Source organism: Psammomys obesus, unplaced genomic scaffold (assembly GCF_907164565.1).
Source record: "Psammomys obesus unplaced genomic scaffold, mPsaObe1.curated_primary_1811, whole genome shotgun sequence".
In the NCBI taxonomy this organism is placed as follows: domain Eukaryota; kingdom Metazoa; phylum Chordata; class Mammalia; order Rodentia; family Muridae; genus Psammomys; species Psammomys obesus.
In genome coordinates, this window is record NW_026596131.1 from 2,495,090 (window position 1) to 2,511,220 (window position 16,131).

The 16,131-nt window shown below is 51.7% G+C and overlaps 2 protein-coding genes across 6 annotated transcripts in view; one reads left to right on the plus strand and one right to left on the minus strand.

Moving 5' to 3' along the window:
- The window catches only part of Prr29 (proline rich 29), a 2,961-nt gene extending 1,007 nt beyond the window's left edge, over positions 1-1,954 (plus strand). The window contains exons 4-6 of one of the 2 annotated variants that reach the window (XM_055592631.1): positions 748-968; positions 1,126-1,196; positions 1,348-1,954. In XM_055592631.1, the coding sequence (XP_055448606.1) occupies positions 748-968; positions 1,126-1,196; positions 1,348-1,376 (321 nt within the window). In that variant the 3' untranslated portion in view covers positions 1,377-1,954. Of the gene's footprint in view, positions 1-747; positions 969-1,125 lie in introns of both variants that reach the window. The other variant, XM_055592630.1, reaches the window with a different exon arrangement.
- A 211-nt stretch (positions 1,955-2,165) lies between these two features.
- Icam2 (intercellular adhesion molecule 2) lies at positions 2,166-11,371 on the minus strand. Of its 4 annotated transcripts, XM_055592629.1 has the most exons (7): positions 11,329-11,371; positions 11,203-11,226; positions 6,981-7,065; positions 6,005-6,118; positions 4,517-4,789; positions 3,102-3,419; positions 2,166-2,463 (listed from the first exon to the last, which is right to left on the minus strand). In XM_055592629.1, exons 4-7 carry the CDS (start codon positions 6,063-6,065, stop codon positions 2,276-2,278), a joined length of 840 nt encoding a protein of 279 aa, XP_055448604.1. In that variant the 5' UTR covers positions 6,066-6,118; positions 6,981-7,065; positions 11,203-11,226; positions 11,329-11,371; the 3' UTR covers positions 2,166-2,275. The 4 variants fall into 4 exon arrangements, with proteins under 4 accessions (XP_055448604.1, XP_055448601.1, XP_055448602.1 ...); XM_055592626.1 differs by lacking the exons at positions 11,203-11,226; positions 11,329-11,371 and adding an exon at positions 7,182-7,788; XM_055592627.1 differs by lacking the exons at positions 11,203-11,226; positions 11,329-11,371 and having other exon boundaries at positions 6,969-7,788.
- Between the last annotated feature and the right edge of the window lie 4,760 nt (positions 11,372-16,131).

The following is a 16,131-nucleotide window of genomic DNA, read 5'->3' on the forward strand; positions in this document are numbered from 1 at the left end:
TTCTTCTTCTTCTTCTTCTTCTTCTTCTTCTTCTTCTTCTTCTTCTTCTTCTTCTTCTTCTTCTTCTTCTTCTTCTTCTTCGGGGGGGTGTCAAATGCTTGCTATTTGACAAACACATAAATGGATACCGTCCAGGGATGGCTAGGTAGGCTGTGACGGGGAACAGGTGTGAGCACACCTGGTGAGAAAGGAGGCAGAAACAGTCCTCGGAGGACTGCAGGTGGCCCTAGGCCTAGCCCCTTGAGAGCCAGGTGGGATTCTGACCCAGCGTGGAGGGTGTAAGGACTGTGAGGTCTGTGAGGGGAGGAGGGCTGGCTCTAGGAAGCCCAGAGGGGTTCAAGGAGGGGCTGGCCGATCAGCTCAGCTAGGTGGAGATCCTGAGTTGAGGCCCTAGGTCCTCTGAGGCCCAGGATGAGCCTCCTTGAGGGGCCACAAAAGATGCCGGACAGAGGCAGAGCTGCAGACTTCAACACGCACCCCCTCTGGAGCCCCCACGTCACCTCATCACCTCTTGTCAGCCCTGATGCTCTTAGCTGAGTTTCTTAGCCTTTCAGGCCCCCAGTTCTCCTCTCTGCAAAGGAATGGGGTGAGCTTCCCCTCAGAGCCTTGCTGGCACGCAGCTCACTGAACAGCAGCCTTTATGGTAATGGCTCCTTGCCCAGATGATAGAGCATAGGAGCAGTGTGGGCCTGAAGGGTCCAGCCTGTGTCATCACCCTCCCCCCCCCTCACATTGCTCAACCCCCAGGTCTGTACAGACAGCCAAGAGGAGCAGGTGGAGGAAGAGGCGGAGACGCCGGAGCAAGAGCCTTTGGTGTTCCACCATCACTATTTGCCTTGTCCAGTGGCCTCCTTGGGCACCATGTCGCTCTGGCCAGCCTCCTTCCTCCCTATGCCCCCACACCAGCCTCCCCGGCAGGGTGCACCCAGGATTCAGCGCCAGCCCCCTGCCTCCAGGCAAAGGGAGGTGTAAGTGAGACTTGGAGGGGCTTCAGCTTGGGCAGAGTCGGGGCTTGGAGGATCAGGTTCCTGATCTAGGCTGAAAGGACGAGCTTGCAGGTAAAGCCTCACCCGCCACCCTGAGCCTCTGAAGGGGTCTTTCTTCTCTCTCTCTCTCCCATCTCAGGAGAGACGTGCCCCCACCACCACCCCCCAGTGCCACGGGGACTGTTGGTGCAGACATACCACCAGCTTCAGGTAGGGGCTGGGAGGGTTGCCAGCGGGCAGACTAAGATGTCAGCAGGGCCATGTGCCCTGTGGATGGGGGCTTTTGCCAACCACGTCTCCAGGCTCAGCCTTGGGGTCCGCCAAGGTGGGACGGAGCAGGCTGAGGGTTCTGTCTCCCTAGACTACTACGATGCTGAGAGCCTGCCATGAAGACAAATATTCATCAGGCCTCGCCAGCTTCCGCACGGTGCTGCCAAAACCCTGGAACAACACTGCACCCATGCTGGAGCCCTTCTTAGCCTCTCTGCCCAGCTAAGCCCTCTCATCAGGCTCTCCACTCCACTGCCATACTGAGCTGGCTGTTCTGGAGTAAGAGCTCCCTTAAGCCCCACCAGGACCCGGAAGTTACATAAACCCAATTGATCTATGGTTTCCCCACCTGGACCAGGTGGGGACCACCTGGAACCAGAGCCCCATCTGGTCTCTGCCCCTTGCTCCTCTCTCTGGGGTGATGAAGGCTGTGTACCATCACCCTTGGGCCTGGAATAGGGTGAGAGAGAAATGGATGGCTTGGATCTCCAAACTCCTGAAGGCCCCAGAGGGCAGCATGGTTGAGGAGAGGCCCAGTTCAGGAGGCCCCAGCAGCTGCCTCAGCTCCTTTGAACCTCCTTTCATTGTTGGCAGAAAGGAGAGTCAGGGCTGTGTCCTGATCCAACCAGAAACAGCGTGAGGTCCCTGGGGCCAGGTCCAATCAGAATGCCCTCCATCTCATGGGACCTCAGGAAGAAATCAGTTGGTCCTAATGTTGTGGTTAGATGCCTGGAGCCTGGGCTGCAGGGGCTCTAAATAGCCCTGGGAAAGAGTAGGGAGGTGGGAAGAGCAAAGGGAGATCCTGGGGGGAACCCCTAACATTTCCCTGCCATAGGTGTGGACTGTTATCCCAGGAGCAGATATGGTGGGCACAGGGGAAAATCCAGGTGTTTGTATTGAGGCTAAAAAAAAAAAAAAAAAAAAGAAATGTCCTCAGAGTCTTGTGCTGTTGCCACAGTCCTTCAGCCAGCGCTAGACCAGACCCCGAAGATGCCACCAGGGGCCCTAGCAACAACAGCTCACACAGGACGTGACCGGAAGGCTCGGGGAAGCCTCCTCCAGGCAGCTAGCACCCCATAGGTGCCCGTCCGCCTCCTGTGCCAGTGCTGGCCGACGATGAAGCAGAGTAGGACGGATGTCACAAATAAGAACAGCAGTATCGACACCACTACGATAATGATGACCATCTGGTTGTCCTGCATAGGCTCTGGGGGAGGGAGAGGCGAGGGTCTTAGAGATCTTCAGGTGCCCCAGGGAGTCTACCCATCATTCCTTGCCCGCTGTCAGCTCGAGAGCAGACACCAGCGGCCTAAGGCGTCTACCTTCAGAATGACATCTAAGAGGAAGACCTCCGCTCTAGGCCATCAGGCAGGGCAGATGTCCTTCTCTCCCAGCACCCCCTGACACCGCTATGTAGTGGCTGGCCACCGTGGCCTGGAGGATGCCATGGTCAGGTTTAGACCATGCCCTTCTCAGGCAGAGCTGAGTGAGCTTCAGGCTTTGGCCATCCAGAGCCACAGAACAGCGATGTTCTGGGGAACTTGTGGGCTAGCCAGCCAGCCAGCCTTCTCTTTGTAGAAAGGAGCCATAACTAGAGAGAGCTCACTGCATGGTCAAGGCCACACAGCTCCATAATGGCCAAGCCAGCTAATTGAGCCCTCCTGTCTTCTGGAAAAGTTGGGGTCCAGCTTGGAACTTGGAGAGAGACCCAGGAAGTCAAGGGGAGCCCCCAGGATCGTGCATGTACAATCAACCACCTGAGAGTGGGGCTCATGGGTTTTCTTTCCCCAAGGGAACAAGAAGGAGGGCTACCTCTAACCCTCCAGGCCTGCAGGATCTCCTTACCGTAGACTTCAAGGACCCGGGATTCTGAGGTGCTACGGATGATGTACCCGCCATAGGGCCGCAGGTCCATCACGGCCTGGCAGGAGAAGTTGCGGCCATCCTTTTTGAGAGCTGTGCTGTTGAACGTGGCTGTGACTTCTTGGGGGTCGGTTTCAGCTCCCCCAAAGGTCTGGTTCTGCAGGGTCTCTCTGCCACGGAGCAGAGATAGGGTGAGGCTCTCGAGCGGCTTCACAGCGGAAACCTTGCACTCAATGGTGAAGACTTCACCCACAAACACCCGAGGGGGATGCAGCTTTACTGTGACCCAAGCTGGAGGCTCTGCAGGAGACATAAGAGGAAGGCCAGTTGGGATGGAGCTGCAGGTCCAGCCTGGCCAGGGCCCATTTCCTGGTATCCCATATCCCTAGCCAAGGAGAGAAAGTGGGTTTGGCCTGATCATTGAAAGAAGCAGCAGGAGGAAGAGAAGTAGAGAGTGGAGAGATGCTAGCTCTGTGAATGAGATTTGGAAAAGAGAAAAGGGGTCTACAAAAAGAAGATGCAGAAATGGTACAGCCAACTAGAAGGATATCAAAAACATCTGGGAACGTGCACTGGTGACGCACGCCTTTGATCCTGGTGCTCTGGAGGCAGAGGCAGGTGGATCTCTTGAGTTTGAAGCCAGCCTGGTCTACAGAGGGAGTTCCAGAACAGCCAGGGCTACACAGAGAAACCCTGTCTCAAAAATAAAACAAACACCACCACCACCACCCTCCCCCCCCCACCAAATGTGGGGCTTTTTCCATCCCCTCTAGATATTAAACACCAATTTCAAATTAAACACCTGGGTGGTTGTGTGGCAGGCATTTGGATCAGGGAGCTGCAAGCCTCCTCAGGAAGCCGGGGCGGGAGTCAGTTTTGTGTCACATATCCAGTCAGTTTCAATACCGTGTTATTCCAGATCCACTGAATGAGGACTATGGTGGTACCCGGGTTCCCTTCTCAACTAAAGCCTTTCCTCCACTCACCCCTACTCCACCTAGGACTTGGGATGTCTTTCTATTCTTTGATTCACCAATGTCAGTAATTCGTCCTGGGGTAATCCTAGCACTCGGGGAGGCAGAGGCAGGTGGATCACTGTGAGTTCGAGGCCAGCCTGGTCTACAAAGAGAGCTTCAGGACAGCCAGGGCCACACAGAGAAACCCTGTCTCAAAAAACAGCAGCCACAAAAACCCTTCACAGTCTGCTTCTGAGGTACAGGAGGACTCATGGAGTCCAGCCAAGGGTGTAAGCAGATCCCGGACCCACAGGCCTGGCCTGCTTGTGGCTCAGGAGCCCAGGGAGGTGAGGACCATGATGAGAAGACTAGGACCAGTCACTGAGCAGTTTGGGGACTGTGTAGTTGGCACAGGCCCTGCCCTGGGGAGTAGACACTCACGGTATACTCTGATTCTGAAGCTCTTCGATTGCTGTTTTTTCACACAGTTGAAGTAGCATAGAAGGTCCATGTCTTCGGAGATGTTTGAGACTAAGAACTGTTTCCACTTCCCTTGGGGGTGCTCGTCCAACTTTGTCTTAATCAGGGAGGTCTCCAGACCACCCGATTCCGGGGCCTCACAGTTGGTGCTGCAGTTGACTTTCCAAGAGTCTGTGGCTTCTACTATTTGCTTCTCGGACCAGAAGTAGACCTTAAACGCCTCCTCACCAGACCCTGTAAGACCAAAAACACTAGGTGGCAGATGTTGCTGATGTCTGCCCTTGGCTGTTTATTATCAGTGATTGTAATTAAGGCTCAAGAACACAGGTCAGCTCACCTGTGGGCCTTTTGCCCCATTCCCAGGTCAGGCCTATAGAGGCTGCCACCCAGGGACTACCCGTGCTCCTTCCCCCAGGCCCTCTGTCAGTCAGCCCTAGCTCGGTCTTCCTCAAGCCTGTCTTTGGCTTCCTGTCATGAACACACCAGAATGGCCAGAGCTAAGCTAGGAAGAGGAACGTTTAGAGACAAAGCTAGAAAAGCACCAGGCCACCATGAGAAGGACCGGTTGCACTAATGGCTCATAATTTACGTCGATGCTCCTTAGACATTTTGGAGCCTCTAGAAGGCTGGGCCTGAGTTTTTCATGTTTCTCTTCGTTCTGGCCACAGAGCCCTGTGCAGGACGGATTTGGGGTCTACTGGGGTAAGAAGATGAGACCCCCATTGCTCGCCTCCACTCTTTGAGGACGTCCTCACCAAGCCTGTGTTTTCTACCTCCCCACATGGCCTCCTCAGCATTGATAAAGTGGTAAGAGGGCTTTCCATGTAGAGACAGTGCTGGATTTGAGCTCAACATTCGCCGTGCCTGGGCTGGGCGGCCTGGGGTTGGACACGCTCTTTCTGTGAGCCTCGGTTTCTTCACTTGTTAAGAGGGCTAATGTGCCCTCCCCTGGGTCCTGAGTGCAACCAGGCTTGAAAACATTTGGCAGAGTGTCTAAGGCATAGGGCACTCAGCGCGCCCTGGCTGTTTCCTTCCAGGTCTCCTCAGCCCACTCAGAAGGGTTTCATTTTCACTTCGCTGTCCTTGTAAGCACTAGGACATCATCTGCTGCCCTCTGCTGTCCACTGGCCCCCTTGGCACACTGCCTCCTCTTCACTCAGACCCTGGCATCCCTTCCTGAGCCTCCCTTTTACCCACTGCTCACCATCCAACCTTGCTATAGCCTGTCATGTCAACACTCCCAGAGCTCTGGGGCTTGCTCCATGTAGTAACCAAGAAGCTAGAACCAAGACTCCATTTGATAATCATGATCCTAGTCACGTGTCCGTACCTATGGTGGAGAGGCCTCTGTGGCCAGGGTGCCTCGCTCCTCAACCCGAAACCCAAGGAATAGTGCAAAACTCCCCACCCTGAGATGCCACGTGCTGGGAACCCCAGGGCCCAGCTTACCTGGACAACACAGCAGGGAAAGAAGAGTTAGAGATAGGCTCCAGCAAGCGAAAGAAGACATCTCAGGCGGGGTTGGTGGGGTCTGTGGGCTCCAGGGACACAGCTGGCGACTGCCTGGAGGGAGACGGGGAGATGGACACCACAGGTCCGGGGACTGAAGGCTGGAGCTCCGGGCTCAAATCCGTAGTCTCCTCTGAACCAGTGATCTCATTTCCTCTCATTATCTGAGATCAGGAAGCCATAGGCCCAGACCAGCTCCCAAGCCTTCAGGCCCTCAAGAATTCAGGCAGAGGAAGCCGGGAAGCAGCTGATAAGCAGGGGGGCAACATGGTCCTCCCGCGTGGCTCACTCCCGGCGCAGGGTTAGGAAAACAATGGGAGCACACATGCGGGGAAGTGAGTGTGGCTTGAACAAATGCATGCGTGTACATATTATACATGCATGTGCTCACGTGTGTGTGTGTGTGTGTGTGTGTGTGTGTGTGTGTGTGCGCATGGAATTCCTATTTCCATGCATGAAGCAGAATGAAGCCTTCAAGGCTCAGATCTGGGAAACTCTGAATTCTACCGGGCCTTTGTTGGAGTCATCTCTGGGGTTAGAACACAGTCATGTTGTAATCTGCTCATGCCCTGCATGTCTGCACACCTTATAATGTCTTGCTTAGTTTCCCAGCCAAGACTAACCCTAACTCAGCCAACACAGGGCTCACACAGGGCTCAGAGACGGCAAAAGGGCAGCCCATAATCTCCAGTGGCTCAGGCCCAGGAGGTCAAGGAACAGTGGCTACAACCTATTCCCAAATCCTAGGCCCTTTCATGGGCTGACATAGCGTCTTCCTGTCCATCTACCCTCCAGATGGGGCCTTGGTCTGGGAAGGTTAGAGCCCGAGGCTTTGTAGGCAGGCTTTTCCACAGTCAGTGGTCTCTGATGGGATAGAGGACTTCCCATGTGATGCTCTACTCACCATATAGCTCACCTTACTCAGTTCTGTCCTAGAACCTGGGGGACAGGCAGGGCAAAGGCAGGCCTCTTTGCTTTCTCGGTGGAATCCCAGAAAGGGCCTATTCGAAGGAAGTACCAGGGTTTTGAGGGCTCATTGCCTGAGCTCAGGAAGCCAGGTGAAAGGTCAGCTCCCAGACCATCACGCCCTCTGGATCTTAAGCCTCAACAGTTCAACCTGTGAGCCAGGTTCCTGGGCTGGAGGGCATGGTGATGTCCTGCCTTCCCACAGCACTGAGTCCTGAGTCATGGCTGCTGTGCACAGCTATCTAGCGCAGATGTTATCAGCCTGGATCCAGAGAAGTTCCTGCATAAGGCTGTTGGGCTTTGAGGTCATGCCAGAAGAAAGGCAAAGGCAGAGTAGGGAGAGAAAAGAGGGAGAAGTGGAGTGGGGCCGGGGGTGGGGTGGGGTTCTGATCTCACTCGAAGCTGACAAGAGTGGGGAGAGCAGGGCACTGTACAGCCAGGAGGGTTTGGGTGGTAAGATGGGGACTGGCCTCCTCTGGGCAACAATACTGATAATGATGATGTGATAATAATACAGCAACACAGACAGACAGATGTTACTTAGGGAGGAAACGAGGTCTTCTTTCATTTTGGGGTGCTGGTAACTAGATTCGGCACCTTCACCCATGCTAGGAGGCGATCAGGGTCACTTCCCTAGTACCCTTTGTGCTGTTCATCCTGAGACAGGGTCCCACGAAGCGGTCCACACGGGCCCTGGCTCACTTGGTAGTTCAAGTTCAGAGAAATCTGTCATCGGGCAGTTTGTGGTGGTGAGAGCATTACAGTGTCTGCACAAACCTAGATGTACAGGATACTACCTACGTCGTGTACATAGTTATACATGCTGTACTTGAACACGGCCGCAGTCCAGGAGCCCGAGCAGGGAGCATTGCAATGTGTACAATGCTATGATGGCTGTAATGTCTCTAGGTGGAATGAATTTTCTAGCTCCAGTGTAATCTTCTGGGACTCCTGGTTGTCCATGGGAACCGTCGTTAAGGGAAATGTTGTCTTGGGGCATGCGGGCGGGCGTAACTACTTCAGGCTGGTGACCGTCAAAGCCTTGTATAAACAATTACTGTTTATACAATTGCTCATACAATTACATTGTATAAACTAATTACTCCTAAACAAGCTCCGACTGTTCTCATCTCCTAGGAGGAACTGAGACACAGAGAGGCTAAGTTGCTTGACCAAGGTCACATAACCAGGAAAGAGTGACGTCCCTATGAGTGACAGGCAGCTGTGCTAGTTGAGGAGGGGCAAAGGAAGTTGCCTGGTGGGAGGGGCGTGCAAGGCAGAAGGCCAGAAGAAACTTCCAGAAAGGGCTCAAAAAACCGAAAGCAAATAACCATGCCCAGAACAACTGTGGAAACACAGCAGGGTGATAAAAAGACATCACACAACAGAAAGAGAAGAGAGGCTTCGGGGTTGGGAAGGCAGGTGGGGGTTATCTTAGCGGTAGTTTCATTTTGTAAGATTGGTTTCGAAGATTAGTTGCAGAACAATGCAAATGTGCTTGGCTGCAGATAAATAAGCAAATGGGTACACCAAATATATACATATATACATATTCACAATTAAAAAATAAATAAAAATAAGCCAGCACTCGGGAGGAACAGGCAGGCAGATCTCTGTGTTCAAGGCCAGCCTGGTCTACAGAGTGAGTTCCAGGATGACCAGGGCTACACAGAGAAACCCTGTCTAGACAAACCAGTAATTAAATAAATAAATATAAATAGAAACCAGCCAGGTGCAGGGACTCAGTTGTATGAGGTCCAGTGCCGCTTGGATGGCTTGGATGGCTGAGATGGATGGAAGGCTATTTGAAGCCTGTGTAAGCTACTCTCAAACGCCCCCCCCCCAACAGTAATAAAGACTATGAATAACGTTTGCCAAAAAGTAGGGAACAGATCTTAGAAAACAGATCTTAGAAAAATAAACTTTTCAGACTTCATCTGAGAAGAAGTCAAGAGTCTGAGCCCGGGCTCCTGAGATGGTCCACTCAGAGGGTAAAGACTCTTGCCACCAAGCCTGATGACCTGAGTTGTATCCCGGGGACCCTCGGGTGACAACTGACTCCCACAGGCTGTCCTCTGGTGTCTATGTGTGTGCTGTGGCAGGCCTGTGCCCCCTAAAAAAAAAAAAAGATGTAATAGCGTATAAGAGAGAGAGAATTTCTTTCCCAGCTGACACACAGATTCAATGAAATTCCAGTGAATCCCAATAAGGTTGTATGGAAATTGAAAGCTGATCATAAAGTGTTTGTGGGAGCATGAAAGGATCAAGACACTCCGGAAGAATAAGATGGGCAATTTGCTCCTTAAAGATTGAGATTTTTAACATAAACTATTGGGGGTGTAGGAAGATTAATTAGTGAGTCCGGGTTTCTAGAACCTAGAAACCCACGCGTGGCTAATACACGACAATGGTGACACTGTGGATGGCTGGGTAAAAGGAAGGCCCGTCATGTGAGGCTGGGCGGATTGATTAGCCAGATGGGAAAAGGGGGCATGGTATCCCCGCCTCACTCAGTTCCATTCCCATGTGAAGGAGAACTTTATAAACAGCAACAAGTAGGCATATTGGGCTATTATGTCATTGGGGTAAGGTATCAGGCAACACTTAAGAACCGCCAATCATCAAGAATAGCGGCTCAATGGGTAGAGCACTTCCCTGGCGTGCACGGGTCCTAGGTTCCATTCCCAGCACTGAAAAATAAATAAACAATTAAAGCGTTGGTAACCTAGCGTGTCAAAGTCACAACACAACTTCAAGGAAAGAGGACATTACTAAACAGTAGCCAGGAAATTAAAAGGAAAACCATGTCTACTAAGTCGGCGGAGGTTATGAAAGCTGACAAGGTCAATTTCGGGAGAAGTTTTAGGTCAGTGACAACTTTTTAAATTACTAGTGGGTGAGTATATTGGTCTCCCGGGGAACAACATTATCTTGAAAAACTGAAGAAAAGCAGTCATTTTATTTTGTATTTTTATGTTTGTTGCCAGAAGAGGGTGTTGGATAAACTGGAGTTAAGGTGATTGTGAGGTACTTGGGTGCTGGGAATGGAACTCCTGTCCTCTGCAAGAGCAGCGGGCACCGCTGAGCAGCCTTTCCAGGCCAGAGATAAGTAGCCAATGCCCTATAACGCACGGTTCCCCGACTAGCTGTGCACACGTCCTGGAAGAGCTGCTGTGCTAAGGCTCACACAAACACCCACTTCCTATTGTCTGTGCGACCTTTGGCAAATCAATCTCTGTATGTTTCCACCCCATCATCTGTAAAATGGGATTAATGAGAATATCTCCTTCATAGACTTGTGTGAAATAAATGAATAAACCCCCCCCCCCCCCCCACACACACACCTTGAGACAGAGTAGTTCAGGCTGGCCTTGAATCCGACATACAGCTGAGGCTGCCTTTGAACTCTTGATCTTTAGTTCTTTACCACTCAAGTGCTAGGTTTGCGGGTGGCTGCCACCACACCACATCTGGCTTAAATGAGTTGATGTTTTAAGGCACTTGGAATGCTAGGTACCATGTGACTGTCTCACAAAATAAAAATGAGTATGTTTGTATGACCAAGACCTTCAGAGAATACACTAACACAAAATTCTGGCAAGCGGGTGGAAAGAGGGTGGCCCTCTGGGAGCAGAGCCCATCAAAGTTTTAGTGACATGTCATCAACAGCCATTATGCTGCTGTGCACCATGGTGACAGACATTGTCCCAGACGCCTTCCTACACATTAAGTGCTCAGTTTTACAAAAAGAAGACAGAGGGCAAAGGAAAGTTGCTGAATGTCTGCAAGAAGAGGAGGCTGGGTGGCAACGTAGGCCACAGCTTTGCTGGGTCTCCTGTCACTGACGGCGTGGCTCCCACGTGGCTCACTGCAGGGAAGGGGACTGTGTCTTCCCAGGTCACACAGAGCCCACGTGGACCTGGGGGTAAGAAAGCCATGGCCCTGTACGGCTTTAATCCCAGCACTGAGATAAAATCAGGCAGAGCTCTGTGAGTTCCAGGCTGGCCAGGGCTGTTTCTAAATCTGCAGTGGACACCACCCTGATCAGGAAAGGGGGGAAGAAAGCTAAAAACAGGAAACAGTAAGGCGGGGCTGGGGACAAGGAAAACAAGCGCTTCAGAACCTCTGAGGGAGGCTCTCTCTCGGGGATCCCCCGAAACCGCTGTCCTTACCAGAGCTGGGTGAGGAGCTGAGGCCTAGAGGGAGGAAGAGACCAGAATTCAGGCTTGGAAAGTCCAAGGTTCCCTGCTTCTGGGCTCGTTGGAGGGGAAGTGGGGAGGCCAGAGGCCATGACTTACCGTGTGGGGGTTCAGATGCTGGCATTTGGGGATCCTGCCACAGTGTGGTGTGTGTGTGTGAATGTGTGAGCGCGCGCGTTTCTACAAGTTCAACATTTAACTCTCAGGGTCACGTGTTTCCTGTGCCCTGGTTTCTACACCAAATGAACATGACTAGCTCTACCCCCCCCCCACTGTCATGAAATACACCTGACACAATTTACTACTTTATCTACTTTTTTTTTTTTTTTTTTTTGAGGCAGGGCCCCCCCACCATAGACCAGGCTAGCCTCAAATTCAGTCTTCCAGCCAGACTTTTGAGGACTACCTAGGATTATAAGCACAAGGCAGGAGGCACCATGCCTGGCTCTTTGACCATTTTCAAACGTACAGTTGTGTTGCTCTTGGTACATTCACCATGGACCAGCTCCAGGACTTAACACCTTTCCAAACTGAAACTCCAGACCCATGACAGTAATTCTCCATTCCTTCCCCAGCCCCTGAAAACCTCCACTTTATCTTCTGTCTCTGTGCTCATCTCTGGGTCCTTTTGAGATTGCTTTTTTTCAGTTTGGCTTCCCCGCTTCCCCTCGGACGAGCCCTGCAGCACGGAACTTCTGGACCCTTTGTTAAGTGTCAAGCCTGAACTGTGGTAAACGCGGCGGGGGGGGGGGCACCTCCCCCCTCCGTTTCCTCCGGGTTCATCCCGTGGTGGCATGTAGCAGAATGACCTTTTCTAAGGCTGGACACTGTCCCACCGTACACAATCACAGACCACGCTTTTACCGTTCACCTGTCCCCAGCGGATACCTGTGGTAGCTTCCGGTTCCTGGCTGCTGTAAACACTGTTGGCACGCACATGGCGCTCAAACTGCCCTTGCCTTGAAACAGAGTATTAGTGCGCTCGCTTATTTAGTGTGTGCACGTTCATGAATGCCCATGTGCATGACACACAGCGGAGGTCAGGGAACTGGTGGGTCTCAGGGACGGAACTCAGGTCATCGGGTTCGACACACACCTTTAACTGCTGAGCCACGTGGTCAGCTCAAATACATACCCGTTTTTATTTTCTCTTCCTCTCTGCCCCCTGGCCAAAAGAAAGTGGGCATCTCATGTTCCCTGCAATAATGCTTTGTGCCCCTTGCCCAGGAACAGCACAGGCAAGGGACCATTGACTGAGAACTCAGAGATCGTGACCTAAACTAAAATCTTATCAGAGCGAGCAAGGACCTCTTGAGAGATCCTTAGGTCACTTGGAGACCATCCCTGAAAGACGTTGTTCACCTGAATTCCCTTCTCTTTGCTTGAAATGGGGCTGTCCCTTCTGTGAATGCGCCAGCCGCTGCAGAAACGTGCCCCTATATAGTATTAGAGGACTATGAATCTGAAAACAGTTAAAGGGCTGGGCAATCTTGGCTTTCAGTTCTTTGGGAACATACCCCAGGGCAGAATTGCTGTAAGTTACAGAAGAATGGCTGTCCTGATGTGCAGTTTCTTGAGGCCTTGGATGGAATGAACCACTCACGGATCCTCTAGGCTTTGTCCGGGTAGCAGCACAGAACACTTCCTCTGGCTGTGTCCTGCACACTACAAAAACCTGTTAGTGACTAAGAACCATCACCTCGGGTCTCTTCCTGTCTGTGGCCTCACTCACTCCAGCAGGAAGTTCGTAAGTCAGGTGCAGGGGTGGGTGCTGGGCAGCCAGCCAGCCAGCTTCACTCAAAAGCAAAGGCTCTTGTTCCCAGGGGTCAGCTTCGCAATCCACACCAGTTAAAAGTTCTGGCTCGGCAAAGCCACACATTAGATCTCACCAGTAGTGTACAGAAGCTTCCGGGCTGTGAGTGAATGCCAACCGTGGATGCTGAGGGTCTGGAGCAATTTCACTTGGTGCTTCTGTGCCTCAGTTTCTCCAAAGCACCCCCTCCCAACCAAGACACAATTTCTCTGTGTAGACCAGGCTGGCCTGAACTCAAAGATCTACCTGCCTCTGACTCGGGTTCTGGGACTAAAGGTGTTTACCACAATGCCTGGCTTCAAAATAATTTTTTAAAATATCCTGCCACACCGGGGACTCACGTGACCATCGTTTTGGCAGCATGTGTTGTGGACATAAATTGGGGTGGACATCTCTAACCGTCAGCATCCTATTGTATGCTTTTTATTATCATTGTCAACACCTTAGGTATAATCAATCTGTAAAAATTATGTGTATAGGTCTGTGTACACCATGCATACCTGGCATCCATGGAGGCTAGAAGAGGGCATTAGAGCCCCTGGACACGGAGTTACAGGTAGTTGTTAGCCACCATGTGGGTGGTGGGAATTGAACCCAGGTCCTCTAGAAGAGCAGCTAATGCTCTTAACCAGTGAGCCTTCTCTCCAGCCCCAGTAATCAAACTTAGGAGAAATGTTTAGTTCAGTTTTAGAAGTTTCAGGTCCTAGATGGTGGCGGGGCTTCTAGCAAGGGCAGTGTGTAGCGATGGTGGAAGCCTGATGGAGGAGGCAGTCACACGGCAAGCCACTAAGCAAAGTCCTACGGTCCCTTTTGACGTGGGATAGGAGGACATATTCAGTACTGGGATGTCACACTCGTACTCCACATTGTAGGGCAATTGGGATGTCTATGTCATTACTGGCTTAGCACAGGCACATTGTTACTTTTTCTAATTCTGAGTTGACCCCCTTTCTCCCACAGGGGCAGAGAGGTGAGGGAGAGGTCTACATATTGTTTTAGCAGAATGAGGAAGGGCTGTCAGTGTCAGCAACAGCCAACTAACCACAAGCCGAAAGCGAAGCAGGGTGTTGACGAGGGCAGGGAAGGCCAGCGCTTCCTGGTGGACTGAGAGTCACTGCCCGGAGCCCAAATGAGAGGCTGTGGGTCAGTTTGGAATCATGGGTTTACACAGAAAATTTGTAAAACGTCCATCAAGAGCTTGTAAATAATAGGCACACAATGAGGTTTGGTTGCTACAGTCGGTGTCTGGACACACGCTTATCTGTGTCCTTGTTGGTTGTGGGAGGAGATAGTGGCACTTCCACTACTGCAGGGTTCACGGAGTGCCCACCTCCAGGACCACCCCCGCTCCACAAGAGAAAGGGTAGCATATGCGCTGGTCAACATTAATTCTTACTAGGAAGAGCTTGTGGCTGTGGGTTACTTAGGAAACTATCGGCTAACTAAGAAGCTGGCTTTAGAAAGCCAGATCCCTGGGGGGAAAAGATGGCTCAGCGGTTAAGAGCACTGGCTGTTTTTTTTTCCAGAGGACCCGGGTTCAACCCACCACTCACTGGCTCACCACCGTGACACTAGTCCCGTGGGACCCCACACCTTCCATGGCACTGCGTATGTGTGGTGTGCAGGCAAAAACACCCATATACCTAAAAACAAACTAAATGAAACTACATAAAGAGTGTTAGAAAAACAAGAAAGCTAGGTCTCTTGGTCCTCTTTGGTCTGGACCCCAGCTTCATTTCAGGGGGTCCCGCCGCAGAATGTGGAGTCCAGTCAGCGTCCAGGCTGGGCATCCTAGTGGCCATACTGATCACGCCACTGCGGAGGAATGGGGCTGGACACAACACGAGTGCCACCTAGTGGTGAGGAGAATTACAGCTCTGGCTAGGCAGGGTGGCCGCACCAAGCATTCCTCTGTGCTCAAAGGTAGATTTGGACACAGGTGGGTCCCTGAGAAAGTGCATGGACTGAAGAAGCTGGGTTTAGAAAGCCAGATCCCTGGGGGGAAAGATGGCTCAGCAGTTAGGAACACTGGCTCGTTCTTCCAGAGGAACCGGGTTCAATCCAGCGCTTACTGGCTCACAATTGTAACGTTAGCCTGTAGGCCCACAGCCCAGTCTGGCCTGAAACTTACTGGATAGCCTAGGTTGTCTAGACCTTGTGGCAATCCTGCCCCAGTCTCCCAAGGGCTCGGGCTACAGGTGTTAGCCACCAGGTAGTTCTGGTATGCGCTTTGTCTACATGGGGTATGTGCACATGAGGACAGGTGCTTACAGAGGCCAGGGCCAGTGCTGGGTCCTCTGGAACTGGAGCTACAGGTGAGGCACCCCATGTGGGTGCTGAGAGCTGAACTGGGGTCCTCTGGAAGAGCATCGAACACCTAACCACTGTGCTGTCTCTCTAGTCCCCTGACAGACTAATTTTAAGGAGAGTAATATATATATCCATAAACATCCAAAGCTCAAGAGCTGACATAGAGAAGGTGGTACCCATGAGGACAAGGCTGGACTTGAGCTCCTGGTAATCCTCCTCAGCTTTTTTTTTTTTTTTTTTTTTTTTTTTTTGATACAAGACCTTACTACATAGCCCTAGCTGGCCTGAAACTGGCTTTGTAGATTACGTTGGCCTTCAAACTCACAGAGACTGGCCTGCCTCTGCCTCTGGAGTGCTGGTATTAAAGGTTGAGTATGACGGTGACCAGACTCTCCCTTCTTTAACGTGTATTTGTTCAACTGGAGACCAGAAGAGAGACTGTAGTGTTTCTTTAGGAAGAGGCCAAGGGTGGCTGTTTACAAGAAAACCAAACAAGCACAGGGTTTACAGTTTGCTTTTCTTTTTAACCATCAAATAGTACCAGGTTAAACGGCAGCCAATTATATATTATATACTCTACTGTGCCTGGCAGTGACCCTCTTCCTGTGTTAGAAGAATCTCCCACCTTGGGAGTCTAAGGACTGGGATCTCCCACTAGAGAGGGAGACAGTACTGGATGGACACTGGCTTTCAAAGCCTCCTTTGCTCCTCCTAGACTTCTCATGCCTGTGTTGTTGTTTTGGAGACAGGTTTCTCTGTGTAGCCTTGGCTGTCCTGGA

Coding starts and splice junctions, on each gene's coding strand:
- Icam2 (XM_055592629.1), bottom strand. CDS start 6,065: ATGTCTTCTTTCGCTTGCTGGAGCCTATCTCTAACTCTTCTTTCCCTG. Junction 3,420..4,516: donor CTTCAGAATCAGAGTATACC/GTGAGTGTCTAC, acceptor TGTCTCCTGCAG/AGCCTCCAGCTTGGGTCACA. Junction 2,464..3,101: donor CCGGGTCCTTGAAGTCTACG/GTAAGGAGATCC, acceptor TCCCTCCCCCAG/AGCCTATGCAGGACAACCAG.